Source organism: Macaca nemestrina, chromosome 4 (genome assembly GCF_043159975.1).
Source record: "Macaca nemestrina isolate mMacNem1 chromosome 4, mMacNem.hap1, whole genome shotgun sequence".
In the NCBI taxonomy this organism is placed as follows: domain Eukaryota; kingdom Metazoa; phylum Chordata; class Mammalia; order Primates; family Cercopithecidae; genus Macaca; species Macaca nemestrina.
In genome coordinates, this window is record NC_092128.1 from 160,966,655 (window position 1) to 160,986,601 (window position 19,947).

At 36.7% G+C, this 19,947-nt stretch overlaps 2 protein-coding genes across 6 annotated transcripts in view; one reads left to right on the top strand and one right to left on the bottom strand.

Annotated features, from left to right (window-relative positions):
* Positions 1-6,659, top strand: part of LOC105498531 (chondrolectin) — a 456,577-nt gene extending 449,918 nt beyond the window's left edge. For all 4 annotated transcript variants that reach the window (XM_071095511.1, XM_071095512.1, XM_071095510.1 and 1 more), the window contains 2 exons: positions 967-1,069; positions 4,010-6,659. In XM_071095511.1, the coding sequence (XP_070951612.1) occupies positions 967-1,069; positions 4,010-4,094 (188 nt within the window). In that variant the 3' untranslated portion in view covers positions 4,095-6,659. The remainder of the gene's footprint in view (positions 1-966; positions 1,070-4,009) is intronic.
* Positions 6,660-6,894: 235 nt separating this feature from the next.
* The window catches only part of LOC105498551 (transmembrane serine protease 15), a 136,407-nt gene continuing 123,354 nt past the window's right edge, over positions 6,895-19,947 (bottom strand). For both annotated transcript variants that reach the window (XM_071095508.1, XM_071095509.1), the window contains 4 exons: positions 19,710-19,891; positions 17,358-17,453; positions 13,267-13,406; positions 6,895-8,170 (listed from right to left, as the gene is read on the bottom strand). In XM_071095508.1, the coding sequence (XP_070951609.1) occupies positions 8,015-8,170; positions 13,267-13,406; positions 17,358-17,453; positions 19,710-19,891 (574 nt within the window). In that variant the 3' untranslated portion in view covers positions 6,895-8,014. The remainder of the gene's footprint in view (positions 8,171-13,266; positions 13,407-17,357; positions 17,454-19,709; positions 19,892-19,947) is intronic.

The following is a 19,947-nucleotide window of genomic DNA, read 5'->3' on the forward strand; positions in this document are numbered from 1 at the left end:
TTAAAAAATGATTCATGTTAGAATTTAATTAAGATAAGTCTTTGTGCTGCCAGAGTCTTGTGTCTCTGAGTCGTGACTGTATCATCGGTTAATATTTGCATATTTCAGTTTAATCCCAGTGACTCTTGTATGCAATCATGACACTAAGCTTATTGGCTAGGTAATTACTTACCCAATATATTTAAAATAATTTGAATAATTATTATTTTAATAATAAGTACTTATTTTTGTAAGTAATGATTGAGAAAGAGTAATGAAATGAGTTAGCTAAGATTATTAATGAAAGCTAGTCCATGTCTGAATTGTAGATTTAATAATAGTTTTGGAAGTATGGATATCAAATTGGAACAGTTTGATATCACTACAATTCAGTACCATTCAATTTGCAGTACCGTAAAACTTTGTTTTTAATTTTTACCAAAATATGAATACAGTCATGTGCCACTTAACAATGGAGATATGTTCTGAGAGATGCACCATTAGACGATTTTGTCATTGTGCGAACATCATAGAGTGTACTTAAACGTAGATTGTATAGCTTACTACACATCTAGGCTGTTTGATATGGCCTATTACTTCCAGGCTACAAACCCCTGCAGCATGTTACTGTACGGAATGCTGTAGACAACTGTAACACAATGGAATTTATATATCAAAACCTATCTAAACATAGAAGTGTGTAAAATAGGATATCAAATATAAAAGACGGTACACCTATAGAGGGCAGCTCCATTATAATCTTATGGGACCACTGTCATATATGTGGTCCATCACTAACTGAAATGTCACTATGTGGTGCATGACTGTATATTATTTCATTAGATTTTTCAATATTTTGAGAAGAACTTTAGGGCCAATTTATTGAAAATTCTATTTCACCTTAATTTTTTGAAACATTCTTACATATTTTTGCATTAGAATTCTTCCTCAACTATCTTTTCACATGAAGACTGTTTTATTTTGTAGGTATAATTCCCAATCTAATTTATGTTGTTATACCAACAATACCCCTGCTGTTACTGATACTGGTTGCTTTTGGAACCTGTTGTTTCCAGATGCTGCATAAAAGGTAAATAACTCATATATGTAGAGACAATTTGAAAAACTTTAAATAGGTTTTCAGTAATGTTTTAAAGCTATTAGTATAAAGTTAATTATATTTTAATTTTCCTTTAATCCTATACATACAATCCTATACAATCTAATAAGATATACATTGAGGATAGGATTAATGTAATACATCATTTAATCCTCACAAGACTTATTAAGCAGTTACCCTTCTGTTTGTATTTCTCATTTGAGAAGATGGTGTCTTAGATGGGTTACCTAGTCTGCCTTGGTTACCTAGTCATAGCTAGTGTCCATGCTGAATCTGAAATTTGGATGTTTGTAAACTTCCAACATATACACTCTACTAAACTGTTTTTTGTTATAAAGTATAAGAATTAATGCTAGACTTTTCAATCGAGACATCAAGCTATATGTAAGACTTGATATTTTGGGGTTCATTTTGTATTACTTTTCAAAATTCAAGTCACAGGTTTCTGTTTTATTTCAAAAAGATCTTTTAAGAATAGGAAATAAAATACAGTGGTTCAAACAGGTCACTTTTTGCCAGGTATCTTGAAATAAAATCCTCTATTTTACCAGCAAGATTTCTGGGAGATTATTATGACTTTTGTATCTGCTTACTCATACCCTAGAATTAGAGAAGTTTTTCCATGTGTCCCAATTTTTTAATAAAAATGAAACAAAATTCAATAAAATGAAAATTTATTTCATTTTCAAATAAAAATGAAATATAAATATGTGTCAAAATAAAAAAATGAAAAGCTGTTCTGTTTATGTAAGAGCATGTTCGCTAGAATAAGCTAGACATCTTTGTCTGAGTGGTTTAAATAAGAACTGATCAAGAGAATGCCTCCATCAGAAAGGACCTGCAAACATGCATTTTTCTCTTTTGACCTTACTTCACCTTCTTCTTTTGCTGAAATAAACCCTAAAGAACCCATTAAGTAACAAAAGACCTAGAAAAAATTTAAGTAATTCTTAAATGAAATACTAATTCTACACAAAAGTCACATTAATAACCATTTTTAACCACTTAGAACATTTTTGTGCTTTTTATAAACTTTCTTGGCTTATATTCCATACATGTTAGATGATTGTAGAATAGAGTTGTGTTAATCTTACTTATTTGGATGGAAATCTACAAACCATACAATTTGGACATAATATTTTATTAGTAATCAAAACAGCTAAATCTAAATGAATTAAGTAATATTTTAAAAGGGTGATGGTCAGGTGTGTTTAGAAATAGTTCTTTTTTCTCTTTGAGGGAATTCTGCAATGTCTGGTAGATGGAGAGGAGGGGATGGGGAGACGTCTGTGAAGATTGAGGCAGATGCTGGGAACTGGGGCTGGGGTGGTCAGGGAGCAAGTAAGTGCACAACACAGTGAACTGGGACAAACACTTTTGGTCCAGGCAAGAGATTATCCCGAGGAAACCAGCCCAAAGAAATCTACTTTTGACAGGGCATCCAGTAGAGAATGACTTGGGTGCATCACCTGAGGTCGGGAGTTTGAGACCACCCTGGCTAACATGGCAAAACCCCATCTCTCCTAAAAATACAAAAAATAGCCAGGCGTGGTGGTGGGTGCCGATAATCCCAGTTACTTGGGAGGCTGAGGCCGGAGAATCGCTTGAACCCGTGAGGTGGAGCTTGCAGTGAGCCGAGATCGCGCCACTGCACTCCAGCCTGGGCAACAGAGTGAGGGTCTGTCTCAAAAAAAAAAAAAAAAAAAAAAAAAAAAAGAGACAGAATGACTTAGGTAAACCCAGGAACAGGGAACTGCTGCGGGTGCCTGAAAAGTTATTATGTTGTGGAAAGACAGAAGATAGCAGAACCCTAAGCACAGGCTGGAAATGTGGGCCAGAATGCCAAATCTGACAAGGGTGAAACTGTATCTCAGATCTAGAGGAACTAAGATACTGTTATGTTACCAAAGCATCAAGCTGCTGTTTAACCACAAGGGTTTCAGAGACTGAGGCATCAGTAAGCTTCCAGAAATCAAGTGACTTAGGTGCAGAGCCGGAGAACTGATGGGAGGAGGGGAATAGGCACATCTGCACACATAGTATAATACCATTGTTTTGATGATTTGACATTAAATTCAGCATACATTAGTGACAGGAGACTCAAGGAGCAAGATGATTTCCAAAATAATTGATCAAAGAAAATAAAGGTTTTTATTGGTGAATAAAATGGAAATGGTTAATATTGTGTCAGGCACATGTTTGTATGTGTGGAACCAACCCAAATGCCCATCAATCAGTGAATGGATAAAGAATCTGTGGTATATATATATGATGGAATACTACTCAGCTATACAAAGGAATGAATTAACGGCATTCATAGCGACGTGGGTAATATTGGAGACTATTATTCTAAGTGAAGTAACACAGGAATGGAAAAGTAAACATCGTATGTTCTCACTCATAAGTGGGAGCTAAGCTATGATGATGCAAAGACATAATGACACAGTGGACTTTGCGGACTCAGGGGGAAAGGGTGGGAAGGGGGTGAGGGATAAAAGAATACAAATTGGGTACAGTATATACTACTCAAGTGATGGGTGCACCAAAATTTCACAAATCACCACTAAAGAACTTACTCATGTAACTAAACACCACCTGTTCCCCCATAACCTATGGAAATAAAAAATTAACAACAACAATAAAAAAAACAACAACAAAAATGAACTCTAAATTAGGAAATGTCAAACAGGAAAAGATACGTTTTGTTTTCTCTATCATTCACAAGAACCGTCTGCCATCTTCACATATTTGAATAATCTAGAAGTTTTTGGAAGAATGGGAAAATATACTGATAAGAGGAGGAGGAGTCTTTCATAAAGAACTGTCTGAGATATCTCCCTTTGGACCAAGACATGCTTAGTTTAATAAGAAGTTTTAGGCACTAAACTTATTTTTTCTTATGTTTTTCAGTAAAGGAAGAACAAAAACTAGTCCAAACCAGTCCACACTGTGGATTTCAAAGAGCAGCAGAAAAGAAAGTGGCATGGAAGTATAGTAACTCATTGACTTGGTTCCAGAATTTTGTAATTCTGAATCTGTATAAGGAATGGCATCAGAACATTAGCTTGGAATGGCTTGAAATCACAAAGGATCTGCAAGATGAACTGTAAGCTCCCCCTTGAGGCAAATATTAAAGTAATTTTTATATGTTTATTATTTCATTTACAAAATACGCTGTGCTAACAATGGAGTGAGACCTGCTTATTTTGCTAAAGGATGCACCGAAACTTCAAGCAAATGAAATGGACAATGCAGATAAAGTTATCAACACATCAGGAGTATGTGTGTTAGAAGCAATTCTTTGTATTTCTTTCACCTTTCATAAGCTGTAATCTAATCAATGTAATGTATATTGTATTGAAATTTACAGTGTGCAAAAGTATTTTACCTTTGCATAAGTATTTGATAAAAATTAACTGTTCTAATATTTATTTTTATGGCATCTCATTTTTCAATACATGCTGTTTTGATTAAAGAAACATTACTGTTGTCAACTGAATTCACACACAGACACACAAATGTAGTGCTATAGAAAAAGTTTGTTTTCTAGAAATAACTCATCTTTCAGTTTCTCTGCTTTTGGTCAATGTCTAGGAAACCTCTTCAGAAATAAGAAGCTATTTCAGTAAGTGTGATATAAACCTCCTCAAACATTTTACTTAGAGGCAAGGATTGTCTAATTTCAATTGTGCAAGACATGTGCCTTATGATTATTTTTAGTTTAAAATTCAACAGATTTTTTAATAATGTAACTTTGTTAATAGGTGCATAAACAGTAATGCAGTCAATCTGAACAAAAGTAGTGGCATACACAATATAAATCATATGTCTTCACACGTTGCCTATATAATGAGAAGCAGCTCTCTGAGGGTTCTGAAATCAATGTGGTCCCTCTCTTGCCCACTAAACAAAGATGGTTGTTTGGGGTTTGGGATTGACACTGGAGACAGATATTTGCAAAGTTTGTCTACGGTTTCCCTAGCTGTATTTAGCCTCTAACTATATTAGTATACAAAGAGGTCTTGTGGTTGAGACCAGGTGAATAGTCACTATGAGTGTGGAGATAAGCACAGCACACAGACATTTCAGGAATGAAAGGAACTACGAAATGGTGGGAAAATGGGTTGGAACCCATCAGTGATCGCATATTCATTGATGAGGGTTTGCTTGAGAGAGAAAATGGTGGTTCCTTTCTGTGTTATCTCCTAGTTTCTTCAATGCTTATGCCTTGTTCTTCTCAAGAGAGTGTTGTAACTGTCTGGTCTTCATATGTCCCTGTGCTCCTTTTAACAAAATAAAGAGTTCTTGTTTCTGAAGAATGATCACTAGTCCTGTCTAAACCTCTTATGTGAAAAAATGTACAGATATGTTTGCATCGATATATAAAGTTGGAAACAAATTACTCTTTAAGTGTGGTAATAATGGAAGGCGTGGTTATGTCTAATATTTTCCCTGTTAATTATTTTCAGTTAAATAATAAAGTATTTTCCTTAACACATTTCACAACTAGCACTTGTTGGCAAAGCTAGGAGGCAAAAGAGAAATCAATGGGCATTGCCCATTTTCAGCTGCTGAGAGACTGAGAGAACGAGCAGCTGCATTTGAAGCTGAGATTGGCCAACATGCAGCATTCTTCTTTCTTCTCTTGGCTACCTATCTTTCTGGGTAGAACTGGAGACCAGCTGCTGGGACCTAACCTTTTCCCTCCAAACTACTATCATGTATTTCTCCCTCTAGTGTGGACATAGTGGAGGAAAACTGGGTGTTCCCCCTTGTCTTTGCCACCATGGACTGTAACAGCTGCAAGGCAAAAGCAGTAAATCAGTGGGGAAATGCCTTGCTTTTGCCTTTGATCTTTATCTAGGTCTGAGTAACTCTTCTGGTATCAACAACTAAACCTATAAGCTACTGGAGGTGGAAAATGGACTTCTATTTTATTAGAAAATGGTAATAATCCTACCTTAACAGTTTCCTAAAATTTTAGCTAACCTTTGGAAAATGAAAAGAAATACATGGTGTATCTGTTGCATTAGCATTTTTAGAATATGTTTTTGCTGTATGTTTTGAAATGCATATGAGATATGGAACAATCTTCTAGTACTGAAAACAAATACCCTGCTGGTCAGTCTATCTTTCCCAACTGTTAGAATCAGACCATTGGAAAGGTGTTAAAAAGAATCGTGTGTTCAGTGGTGATATGATCTGGCAGTTTCCCCACCCACATCTCACCTTGAATTGTAATAATCCTCATGTGTCAAGGGTGGGGCCAGGTGGAGATGATTTAATCATGGGGGCAGTTTCCCCCACACTGTTCTCATGGTAGTGAATAAGGTTCGAGAGATCTGTTGGTTTTATACTTGGAAGTTCTCCTGCATATGCTCTCTTGCCTGTCTCCATGTAAGATGTGCCTTTGCTCCTCCTTTGCCTTCCACCATGATTGTGAGGCTCTCCAGCTATGTGGAACTGTGAGTTCATTAAATATCTTTCCTTTACAAATTACCCAGTTTTGGGTATGTCTTTATTAGCAGCATGAAAATGGATTAAAACAAGTGGCTCCTGATTTTGGTCCAAAGAATGAATTCTACAATTTCTTAACAGGAATTTGCAGTCATCCATCATTTGGCCACACCTTCTTCATATAACATTTTTTTCCTTTTATCTGACTGTTTCCCAGAGAGAGAGTCTTTTGGTATGACAACACATGGTTCTCTACTGACCCCTCTCCCTTAACTGACTCCCACCTGCCCAGTGGATCCCCAATATCCTCTTCAATGCCTCTGTAATAATTGTTCTTTCCAGGTGTAATTCAAGTCTCCTTTCTTCCATAAGGCCAAGTCATACAGATTGGTCCCTTCTTTCAACTCCTTTTAACCTTACTCTCTCTTTATTAAATTGTCCCATGCAAGAATGTGTGTGTGTGGGGGGGTATGTGTATATGTGTTTTGTATTAACTATGATTTTTTTCTCCCCAAATACATCAAAAGATTCTGTGTGGTGAGCTAAGTTGAAGTCTGAACTTATTCTGGAAATGATCCAAGAGATTAAATAAGTGAAGCAAATTCATTTATTCCACATATTTGACCTTCTCATGGGCGATTCAGCTGTGTCTAAATAAGTTTTTCACATATTAGAAATATCCACTGTAACACACATAAACAAAGACCAGGATTTGTAATAGGTGCATTTCTTTGGTATGTCTGATTATTTTTTTGAGACTTAAAAATACTAGCATGAAATAGACAGTATACATAATCCAGGTAAAATTCATCTAATAAACAATGACCGTATCAGTTAATTTATATTTTATTTAATTAACTTATTTAAGAGGAATGTAAAATCAATTTAGTCCAGGCCTGTGACATAAGCTCACAGTAAATAGTTTCTATTAGTGGGGAAAATACTAAGGTTATGCATATGTTGAAATAAGAATGAATTTTGATAGAAAAGACAGAGAAACGATTGAGATTCTGCTAATAGCAAGCTAAACTGGAACTAGAAAATTTACGGCAGTTTATTTCCAACAGTGACGCACTTTGGGTAAAACAATTTATTTTCTTTCTTTTTAAAATTCTGCTCAAATTTCTTAAGTGTATGGTATATGCTTTAAAATAACATCCCTTTAAATAACAGTAAATAATGAAAATAATCATTAAGAATTTAAAAAATGAGATCTGCGAAGAAATACCTGTTCACAATGAAATAAAACATGTATTTAATGGTATTTTAAAGTTACTATGTATTGCTAATTTTATTATATTTAAAATTTTGTTTCCCTGGCCCTGTAGCATTTCATTGGCATAGGTAAGAATAAAAACTTTGGGTAACTCATTAAAATTTTTGTACTAAACAATTTCCATGCTTTCTAGAGTAGAATGGGAAAATAATCTGACTTTCATGTTTGGTTTAAGAAATGTGCTAATGTAGAAAACTTTGTATCCATTCGGTAAACCTTGGGACCCTGGCATACACTCCCGGGCGATTAGGCAGGGCACACTTGTATCCAAATGAAGTCACACCAGCAAGGAACCACCTGTTGTTTTCTTGGCACATTAACGGTCCTCCTGAATCCCCCTAAAGAGTGAATTGCAAAACAAAATTGTAGCTATGTCATCAATTGATCGAAACATATAAAATTATTTGTATCAAATAAATTAAAAAATACGATTTAATTGCAAGTCATCTGTATATATTCTCACTTTCACTCTAAGTCAGGAATGAGAACCTCAGTAAGGAGACAGAGACACTGTAACAACTAAGACATAATTTATAATTTTTACGGTGCAGCTTTTTAGTAAAAGTTTCACCACTTTAATTAGGCATTTTGGTGGATACTAAGAATTTCTTTAAAGCACAACTATGACAAGCATCCCAAACAAAATATTTATTAAAATCCAATCATTTTATTTAAGGAGATCTGCTGTAAGTGTCACAAAGGACATTGCGGAAAAGACAAATTATTTCACAATATACTCTTCGGAAAAATTAGGAACTCACAAAGTAGATTTTAGTTCTCTTGGGTAACATTATCTTTTTGGGGCTCAACAAACACCATCCGATTTGAAAAACATTTCAACTGAAATAAGGAAGTCTGTAAAAAACACTTCAACTGAAATAAGGAAGTCCGTGATATAATTTTCAGTGATAGTTACTCATGGTTTCATCTGAGATTTCAAACTAAGAAATGTTTTTAATTTTTATGAATATTAATTACAGCAGATCCTAGTAAATTACATAGATTTTATTGCATATGATTCCTGTGTAACGCAGTGACAATACAAACATATAATATCATTATTTAATGACATGAAATTGACAAGTATGTTTCCTGTATTAATTGGGCAAATCTTTTTAATGAATGCTTTTTATATTTATGAAGACATTTAAAGTTGTATGTGTTTTGAAATCATTGGTGTAACAGAATATTTCAATCCCAGCTGGATGCTAGAAATTATCCTAAGAGGCTTTTTATCTGATCCTTTATCATCTTTGGGCCCTGTATTTGAAGAAAAAACTGTAGTCTATCAAAGCACCTTTTTTCCCCCTCCATACACAGGAACATAAATTGCACTGGCGACCATAGGTTACCAACATTCTAGTGTAACAAATGTGTTCAAGCTGTTTGAAAGCAGGGACTGTGATTTCTAGTTCTGCCTCCCAAGCCCTTAATCTGTAATATAGGTTCTGAAATATTTATGGAACAGTATATATCCAAGGATCAAAATACATTTTATGTGACTTGGAAATTATTAAAAATCAACTTCAGCTGTTTGGATATTTTTAAAAGGAGTCGTTTGTTTTTTCACATATCTTCTAAAATAATTTAATTTTTTGATAGACAAGAGGATCCAGACAGAACCGGGGTTTTAACTTACCCAGAACATACTGGGCCAGTTGCAGTTACTCAAGGATCCTACGGCAGACTTGTTGCCTATTGGCTGGGCGGTTTATCTGGTTCAGAGGCCTCAGTCTGTTTCCATTCCTTCCTGTCATCTAACTATACCACATCAGTTTAGTTATGTAACTTCTCCTCAACTTAATTTTCTTTTCTTTTGTTTTTAAAAATTTTACTTTAAGTTCTGGGATACATGTCCAGAACATGCAGGTTTGTTACATGGGTGTACATGTGCCATGGTGGTTTGCTGAACCTATTGACCCGCCCTCTAAGTTCCTTTCCCTTGCCCCCCAGTCCCCAACAGGCCCTGGTGTGTGTTGTTCCCTGTCCTGTGTCCATGTGTTCTCATTATTCAGCTCCTACTCATGAGTGAGAACATGCAGTGTTTGGTTTTCTGTTCCCGTGTTAGTGTGCTGAGAATGATGGCTTCCAGCCTCATCCATGTCCCTGCAAATGACATGATCTCATTCCCTTTTATGACTGCATAGTATCCCATGGTGTACATGTGCCACATTTTCTTTATTCAGTCTATCATTGATGTGCATTTGGGTTGGTTCCAAGTCTTTGCTACTGTAAATAGTGCTGCAGTAAACATACATGTGCATATGTCTTTACAGTACAATGATTTATATTCCCTTGGGTATATACACAGTAATGGGATTGCTGGGTCAAATGGTATTTCTGGTTCTAGATCCTTGAGGAATCGCCACACTGTCTTTCACAATGGTTGAACTAATTTACACTCCCACCAACAGTGTAAAAGTGTTCCTAGTTCTTCACAACCTTGCCAACATCTATTGTTTCTTGACTTTTTTTTTTTTTTTTTGTTTCTTGACTTTTTAACAATAGCCATTCTGACTGGCATGAGATGGTATCTCATCGTACTTTTGATTTGCATTTCTCTAATGATCAGTAATGTTGAGTTTTTTTTTTTCCATATGTTTGTTGCCTTACCTTAATTTTCTGATTTGTTCAGTGAAGGTATTAATATTTCATTATTGCACTGTCTCGGAGATATAATGAGTACTTCAAAAATATGCATGGGGCCGGGCACAGTGGCTCACACCTGTGATCTCAGCACTTTGGGAGGCCGAGACAGGTGGATCACCTGAGGTCAGGAGTTCAAGATCAGCCTGGCCAACATGGTGAAACTCAGTCTATACTAAAAATACAAAAAATTAGCTAGGTGTGGTGATGGGTGCCTGTAATCCCAGGTACTCGGGAGGCTGAGGCAGGCGGAGGTTGCAGTGAGCAGAGATCGTGCCACTGCACTCCAGCCTGGGCAATAAGAGCAAAACTCTGACTCAAAAATAAATACATAAATATATAAATATTTTTTAAAATATGCATTAGTTTACAGAACATAAAGTATTAACCTTAAGTTTATGTTTCTAGTGAGATGCTATATTTATAAGTAAAAATAAAAATGAGTACCTTCTTTGAGTGTCTGAGTGCAAGGTGACCATCTTTGTTCAGAACAATACTTCTCATACTTTAGTGTGCATCAGAATCTCCTGGGAGATGTGACAAACACACATAGCTGGCCCCACTCTCATAGTTTCTGATTCAGCAGATATGTGATGGGACCCGAGAATTTGCATTTCTAGCAGATTCTCAGGTGGTGCTGCTGGACTGGAGGCCACACATTGAAAGCCATTAGTATAGAATATGGCTTGGAATGGCAGGTAGAGTGTCCTTCACTGAATTTTATGTGGAGAAGATATTCTCCAGCCATTGATGTTGCCTTTAAATCCAAACTACTACCACTAAAAGGCAAGCCTTTGGTAAGTCAGAAGATACGTCTGGTGTGGATGACTAGTAAGGCACATTCTTTGCCATCGTATGGCTAAAAAATGATGCTTCGAAGAACTTATTCAAATAATGTATTTGAACAGTAATAACGTGTTCACAGTTTTAAAGAATGCATTTTTGTTTAATCAATTAATCCTGTTATAAAACATAGTATTAAAGTTGAACAAAGAAAATCATGTGACAATCGAGCATATTAATTACTCAATTATGATAACATTTTATTATACAAGGTATTACCTTATGTAGGACATTTCTTACTTGCCAATGGATAACATGCTTAGACTGTGTAGAATCCGAGCTAACTATAAGATTTCAGAGACCTGGCATGAGTTAATGACTTAATGTAACCTTAAAATCAATAGCATCAGCTGTCATATTTTCTGCCTAGTGCATGAGGTGTCTGCCACACAATCCCCATTAGCTGTAATTGAAGTTGTGCAGCTGATTTCCCTCCTGCACAAGAATTCTATAGATCTCCTTCTAAGTGGCAATATATCTTACCCTTAGCACACTTTTCATTTTAAAAAAGACGTATAAGACCTGGAGACAAATTTTAAACAAGAAAAAACCATCCTATTTGTCTTGAATTTGCAAGCATTTATCAAAGCAGAATAAATGTCAAACGAAGCTGGAAATTTAACACACCTGAAGACATTGATTTAACGAGCGGACTTAGACACAGATGATCTGAACAAGCATCAATTTATATGGCTTGTCATGTGTTGGTAGTATGACATATATGTGTTAATATATAAAATAAGTTGCTACACTTTAACACGGTGAAACCATTTTCCCATGACATAAACTGCTATTTCTTCATTTAGAAATTATTCATTTTGTCGGTAATGCTAGCAGGTTTAATCTAATCCAGCAGACATTAAAGCATTGATATGTTATTAATTTTCAAATATAGAAAATATGCCAGAAGATTTATTTGCTAAGTTTCATAATAAAAACTGTTAACATTTTTGAGTAATTCCTTGATGCCTTACATGGATTATCTCATTTAAACCTCTCCATAAACCCTAAGTGACTTGCCCAAAGTCTCACCAATGAGTGTTACGGCCAGGATCCAACAAGAATAGTCTGAACGTAGAATCCATGCTCTTCATGACTACCCCATGCTGTACCTAAAAATCAATTACAATTCTAAAATCTAGCAGAACTTCCCTTTTTATTTATTGTGTGTACTTGGGTTTCATGGAGCTAACAGACAGGAACATTATTTTTAGGTGGCGAGATGTTTCAGTGAAGGTAGTATGTGGGTAAGAGTTTTTTTTCTAATGACCACACAGGTCAAGAGCTATTGACACTTCAAATTTATTGCAATACTGACATTAGCACTACAGCAAGGTAAAGTTACTACATTTCTAATATAAACGATAATATCAAAACCAGAGCCAGGGTTATGCCAGTCTATTAAGTTATTTACTTCCCCTTTGGTTAGCTGTAAACTGACTAACTAGGCTATGCAGGTTTTCATCAAGAAATTACGTCAGGTTACTGCACTCCTGGATGATATTCTAAAATCAGGGTTGAAATTTAGAGGCCCGTAGACTACACCAGCCCTCAGGCCCTGTTTTTGCTTGTTTGTTTTAAGTTTGCAGGGGGTTTAAAATAATTGGAAATCTGAAAAGAAATGCTTTTAGATAAGGTACATACTTTCTGGTTCAACCCAGGTCCACCGCTCATTTTAGCTGGCTGCCTCACACATTCAAGTATTATGTCTAGTCTCCAAAGGCATCTGATTTGTAACCTATTTTCTTAAAAAATTATTTTTGTTTCCAATGCTCAGGTCTACCCAACAGGATTATGCAAATAGGCAAAAAGTAACAGTTTTGTAAAAGAAGAGAAATAAAAGAACCCTGATTATTTCTTTACCCCCAAATTATTGTTAAGCAATGAAATAACTATAACACCAGTGCTTTCTGAAAAGGTACAGTGAGGAGTTTTACATCTTTACCTGACAAGAATCTATTCCTCCTTCTTCATAGCCTGCACATATCATATTTTCAGTAATGTTATATTCTGGCATCTGCTGTTGGCATTTCTCGTTTGATAGAAGAGGAACATCAGCTTCTTGCAGTATGTTTGCAGTACTACCTGCTCAAAATGGAGAATGCAGCCAGCCAGTCAGACGTGATCAACATGCATCCTTGAATGAACTACCATCAGTCTTATTTATTCCAACATTTCACTCTCATTATCAAGTACTGTGTGTATATATAATGGAACTAAATACTAAACCTTGCACACTAAAGCACATAATAAAGCCCATCTGTGGATTTTGCCAAATGGATAACAGGAAAGCTCTTCTTTCTTACCGAAGGGCTAGTAGGAGCAACGGATTAGACTAGATGGTCTTTGGGCATCTTCAGTGATTTTAAACAGTTACAGGATTGCTCATGGGGGAAAATGATCACCAACACAAACCGTTTCATTCAGGGAAATTAGCAACGGCTCAGAAATCCAGAAGTGCTTTTCATTTAGCACCTGAGGAGGTGCTCGCTTGCGTATAATAGCACTCAGCTTCTTTGTGGCGCTGTGTGAGTGAGCAGGTGCACATTGAGCAGAGGACAAAGCTCAGATGAACTATGCCCTGGTCTAGGGGCAATCAGCTTGTCATCCATACCCAGGTGAAGAGAAAGGAGGCATTTAAAAAAAATAAAGCCGAGCGTACTTGCCTGCTTTTTACAAAGTGATTCATCCACTAGAAGTACAAATCTCTGTTTGCTGAAATACTAATCCCAAGAGAGATATGAAACAAGCAGGTGTCTAGTGCCTCAGAAAAGGTAGATGATAAGCACTTTCTAATAATTAGCATTTCTATTTGGTTCCTCAAGAGAGGCAGAACGTTGAAGAGAAGTTAGTACATGTGACAGCCATTGATGCTGCAAAAATTTATGTGACCTCATTTCCAGCTAAATTTAATTCATGCACTAAATGAAGGGCGCAAAAGAAGAGTGTTTGTGCACACGTGCGTGTGTGTGTGTAATTTAGATGCAAAACAGATACATATGACTCAGTAGTGCATTGGTAAATGTTTATCAATTGTCTCTCCAGAAAAATGAAAGCCCCATAGGTCTTCTTCTCATTTTAGTGGTGTAAACACTTCCACAATGACCAATTTCAAGGTACCGGCATGGCAGTGAACATGGAATAAGCATTACTGGATAACTTTTCAAGTGTGACAATGGACTATAAGTTAAGAAAATGAATTGGGGAGATTAAAATGGAGGAGACAATTTGGCATCTCACTGTTATCCATTCTACGAGGATCAAGGATGGCTTGGCAGACTTTAATTTTGTAATAAAAACCAAGGCCACTTCTGCTGCTTGTCAATGAAGGGTAAAATTTGTTTGGTAGATGATAAAACTGTTTCATAAAGGAACATTTGAGCAGTGTCTGCTTATTTATTGCCTTGATTTAACCAACGAGTATCACCTCATTTCTTCATAGTGAACAATATGTTCATGGTTTTCCTAGCTAATTAATTAATATAATATACTCAAAAGATTGAAAACTGGGATTTTTTTTTTTTTTTTTTTTTTTTGAGATGAAGCCTCGCTCTTGTCCCCCAGGCTGGAGCGCAATGGCACAATCTCGGCTCACTGCAACCCCTGCCTCCTGGGTTCAGGTGATTCTCCTGCTTCAGCCTCCCGAGTAGCTGGGATTACAGGTGCGTACCACCACGCCTGGCTAATTTTTTTTTTTTTGTATTTTAAGTAGAGACGGGGTTTCACCATGTTGGCCAGGCTGGTCTCGAACTCCTGACCTCAGGTGATCCACTCGCCTCGGCATCCCAAAGTGCTGGGCTTACAGGTGTGAGCCATTGCGCCTGGCTGGAAAACTGGAATGTTATGAAATTAAGTAGACGGAAATCATAAAGCAAAGTTCATAAAATATGTGAAAGTTACCATCACTCAAGAAAGATTTAAACATGATCTAGCTGTTTATGCCTAAATGAAATTGATCTCAGATACAGTTTATTTCCTGGCTCCATACCACTCTTAGAGACTTTCTTAAGTCAATCAGACATGTATCTTTATTAACAATAAGTAAACGTAAGCCACATTTACTCAGCTTTTTAAAAAAGTCCAAAAAACAAACAAAATAATTTCCTATGAAATAAAGAGTTTCAAATTTTGTTATTGGTTAATTTGTTTTTGAAGAGCCTACATTGTGGTCATAAAATGTCTTTTAGCTTGAAGTCTAAAGAGAGAGAATATCTATCTAGGAATCATTTTTACTGTTAAAATTTCAAGTTTAATAAATCATAATATTTTTCAAGAAGGAGAAATATATGAATATACAGTCTTTGACTTCAGTATACTTGACGGACAGCAGACATGAGGACTTTTCGGCAACACAGTGTCATTGCTGTGAAGAACTTTTGCAAGAATTATCAGAAGAGCATTTGACTTAGAACTTTGTGCTTTCTCTTAAAATAGGTGAGGACATTTTAAATGTCAGTACTTTGATTCTAAGACCCTCTACCTTTCCACAAGATTTTCTGCATTTTCATCTTCAACACATTTAGGACTTTTAAACATCATGGCTATAATTTGTTGTGACTGCAGGGATCAGGTCCTTTTATCAGACTATAGTACCTTTTCTGATGCTTTATTATTTACGAATGGTTAAAACTCTGTCCCAGATAGGGCACTCCTATTAGAAATTCCACAGCCAATGAGCCTTGTGGTTACATTTAGAGGGTATGAAGTACGAGAATACTTTTCAAAAAAAAGTATGATTATTTTTATTTTTATTTATTTATTTAATTTTTTTATTATTATTATACTTTAAGTTCTAGGGTACATGTGCATAACGTGCAGGTTTGTTACATATGTATACTTGTGCCATGTTGGTGTGCTGCACCCATCAACTCGTCCTTTACATCAGGTATAACTCCCAATGCAATCCCTCCCCCATCCCCCCTCCCCATGATAGGCCCCGGTGTGTGATGTTCCCCTTCCCGAGTCCAAGTGATCTCATTGTTCAGTTCCCACCTATGAGTGAGAACATGCGGTGTTTAGTGTTCTGTTCTTGCGATAGTTTACTGAGAATGGATTTCTGAGTTTGAAAAACATGCAGTTAATGCTGGGGGTGAATGGTATATCAACTGATGGATACAATGTAAGATTCATGTCCAATCTGAGTCCTCTTGTCAGTAAGCAGAATTAGCATGTCCAAGTTAGAAGAGATTCCATTCTCATTTTAAGAAAATGTGAGTGTGAGGCCTTCACATTATAAATAAAGACAGCTTTATTAGTGTGGAAAATGTGACAAGTAATAATTTGGATTTTGATGAGACTTTATCATGTGATTTACAAAAAAAACTTTTGTAACCCCAGTTTATATTCATTTTAATGAGTTTTGTTTTTTTTTTTAACTTTATCAGAGTGTTTATAATACTAAAACTAGATATTGAGTTTGGGGGACACTTGAATTCCCCCTCAAAAGAATATAGTTTTATAATATCCTCTATGCAATCTGAAGAAATTTAAAAAAACTCTACAAATATATAGGCCAGGCGTGGTGGCTCACGACTATAATCCCAGCACTTTGGGAGGCTGAGGCGGGTGGATCACAAGGTCAGGAGATCGACACGATCCTGGCTAACACAGTGAAACCCCGTCTCTATTAAAAATACAAAAAAAAAAAAAAAAAAAAAAAATTAGCTGGGCATGGTGACGGGCACCTGTAGTCCCAGCTACTCGGGAGGCTGAGGCAGGAGAATGGCGTGAACCTGGGAGGCGGAGCTTGCAGTGAGCCAAGATCGCCCCACTGCACTCCAGCCTGGGCTACACTGCCTGACTCTGTCTCAAAAACAAACAAACAAACAAAACTCTACAAATATACAAACTCTACAAGTATTCCTCTGACAACTCTATAGATATACAACTCTAAATATACATGTACATGCTTGACAGTACTTTTAGGAGATACTGAAAAACTGTGATATAAGATTTGCAAAGATGTTGAAAGTATTCACATTATAATAGCCTGTTTTTAAGGGTTTTTTGTTTTTTTTTTTGAGTCTGATAATTTACCTTGATATACAACCGTCCCCCAACCAGCAATAGAACAATTTCTTCCTGCAGGAAAAACTTGATTTTCTTCTGGTAAACAAATAGGTTGTACGTAATCTGGAAAAACAAGCAAACAGCAAAACGAACAAACAAAGAAAAAGAAAGAACAGATTTACAAGCATTTCTAACAAGTTTTAAAAATCAATAATTTTCAACATTTAATCTAAAAAACATGTACTTTTGTTTTATCCTACCTGTACAAATTTTAGACATCGGTCTTAGGGGAAATAGGCATTTCAGAGGAGCACTTACTTTGACAATAGATCAGCTACCACTGGTGGCCTTTTAGGGTCTTTTACAAGTCTCCTTATTACTCTTTTTTTTTTTTTTTTTTTTTTTTTTTTGAGATGCAACCTTGCTCTGTTGCCCAGGCTGGAGTGCAGTGGCGCCATCTCGGCTCACTGCAAGCTCCGCCTCCCGGGTTCCCGCCATTCTCCTGCCTCAGCCTCCCGAGTAGCTGGGACTACAGGCACCGCCACATTGCCCGGCTAATTTTTTGTGTTTTTAGTAGAGACGGGATTTCACTGTGTTAGTCAGGATGGTCTTGATCTCCTGCCTCGTGATCCGCCTGTCTCGGCCTCCCAAGTGCTGGGATTACAGGCGTGAGCCACCACGCCTGGCCCTCATTACTCTTTTATAGTGTAAAAAATGTCTTAGTTCTGGAGGTAATCATTTATATTTTATTTTTAAATAAAATTATGGTGCTCAATAGAGAGTGGTGCCAGTTCTCTGAAAATTATGGTAAGGATGATTTTCAGCATCAATTAATAGAGACTTGGGCAAATGTTCTGAGGCTTATTTTCCCCAATTATCACCATGTTAAAAAAGCTTTTAGGAGATTGTTTTACAGGGCAATTATGGAAGCATTGACATTGGTCACCGACTTTTAAAGCCCTTCTTGCATCAATTTACAAACCAACTGGCACTCTTAAGCACCCACTGCCTGTAAGACCTAGGGCAGACACAAAAATGAGTAAGACACAGTGCTTATCCTTAAGGACAGGGATAGACAACTAACCGTAGCAATATTCTGCTTTTGATAAGTGCTGTAACGCATGTATAGATAAAACCCCATGAAAACACCGAAATGGCAGCACTTTCTCCTAACCAGGCACTGAAAAAGATTTAGGAATAAAAGTCTGAATTGAGCAGAGCCCTTCATGATAAAGTTCACTTTATCAAGGGATTTCTTGCACATTTTCCAAGCATTTGGAGGAAGTCCTTCATTTGCCACTCAGATAATATTACCGAATTTCCATTAAAAACTTCATCCTGCTCACGCCTGTAATCCCAGCACTTTGGGAGGCCAAGGTGGCCGGATCACGAAGTCAGGAGATCGAGACCATCCTGGCTAACACGGTGAAACCCCGTCTCTACTAAAAATACAAAACAATTAGCCAGGCGAGGTGGCGGCGCCTGTAGTCCCAGCTACTCGGGAGGCTGAGGCAGGAGAATGGCGGGAACCCAGGAGGCGGAGCTTGCAGTGAGCCGAGATAGCGCCACTGCACTCCAGCCTGGGCAACAGAGCGAGACTCCGTCTCAAAAAAAAAAAAAAAAAAAAAAGTTCATCCTATGAAGGCCGGGCGCAGTGGCTCACGCCTGTAATCCCAGGACTTTGGGAGGCCAAGGCGGGCGGATCACGAGGTCAAGAGATCAAGATCATCCTGGCCAACATGGTGAAACCCCGTCTCTACTAAAAATACAAGAAAAAAAATTAGCTGGGCATCGTGGCATGCACCTGTAGTCCCATCTAGTTGGGAGGCTGAGACAGGAGAATATCTTGAACCCGGGAGTCAGAGGTTACAGTGAGCCAAGATCATGCCACTGCACTCCAACCTGGGCAACAGAGCGAGATTCCATCTCAAAAAACAAAACAAAACAAAAAACCAAACTTCATCCTATGAATAACTTAATTCTTATTCACTTTCACCACAGAACATATGTTCGTCTCTCAGTTTATGTCTTACTCTGGCCTTTTTGGTAGATGAAACTGCCTTTCTTTTACATGAAAAATAGAGAGGGCATGCATAATAACAGCAACTATTTATCTGAGCTTCTCCTTTGAGTTTACTGTTATACAGGGCTCAGAGAGTTTTATTCTACTGGTTCTTTCCAGAAAGTTGGATTTAAACATCCTGATGAAAGAAATGTAATATATTTCTCTCTACTCCCTAATCCCATTTAAGTTCTAATGATTTATGTAACAAATTATCTAACTTTTATGAATTAACGCATTGACATTGATAATATTTCAAATCTAATTTTGAATTAATTTTGGCAGATAAGATGACTAAGAGTGATTTTTTTTTTTACCTGTGTAATTCACTTTAAATTCCAGATGCATCATGGCAATGTCGTTGTCCTTTCTTCGCCTATTGTAATGAGGGTTTATGACAATTTGATCTATCAATAGAGACACTGTTTGAGGAGAGTTCAGATTTGATGTCATATGCAGGCCTAGGATTGCTGTCCACTTGGATGGCTCTAAATTTCTCCTGAAAATTGTAATGAAGAAATATGAAACACTCTCCATTCAAAGCAGTTACTTTCT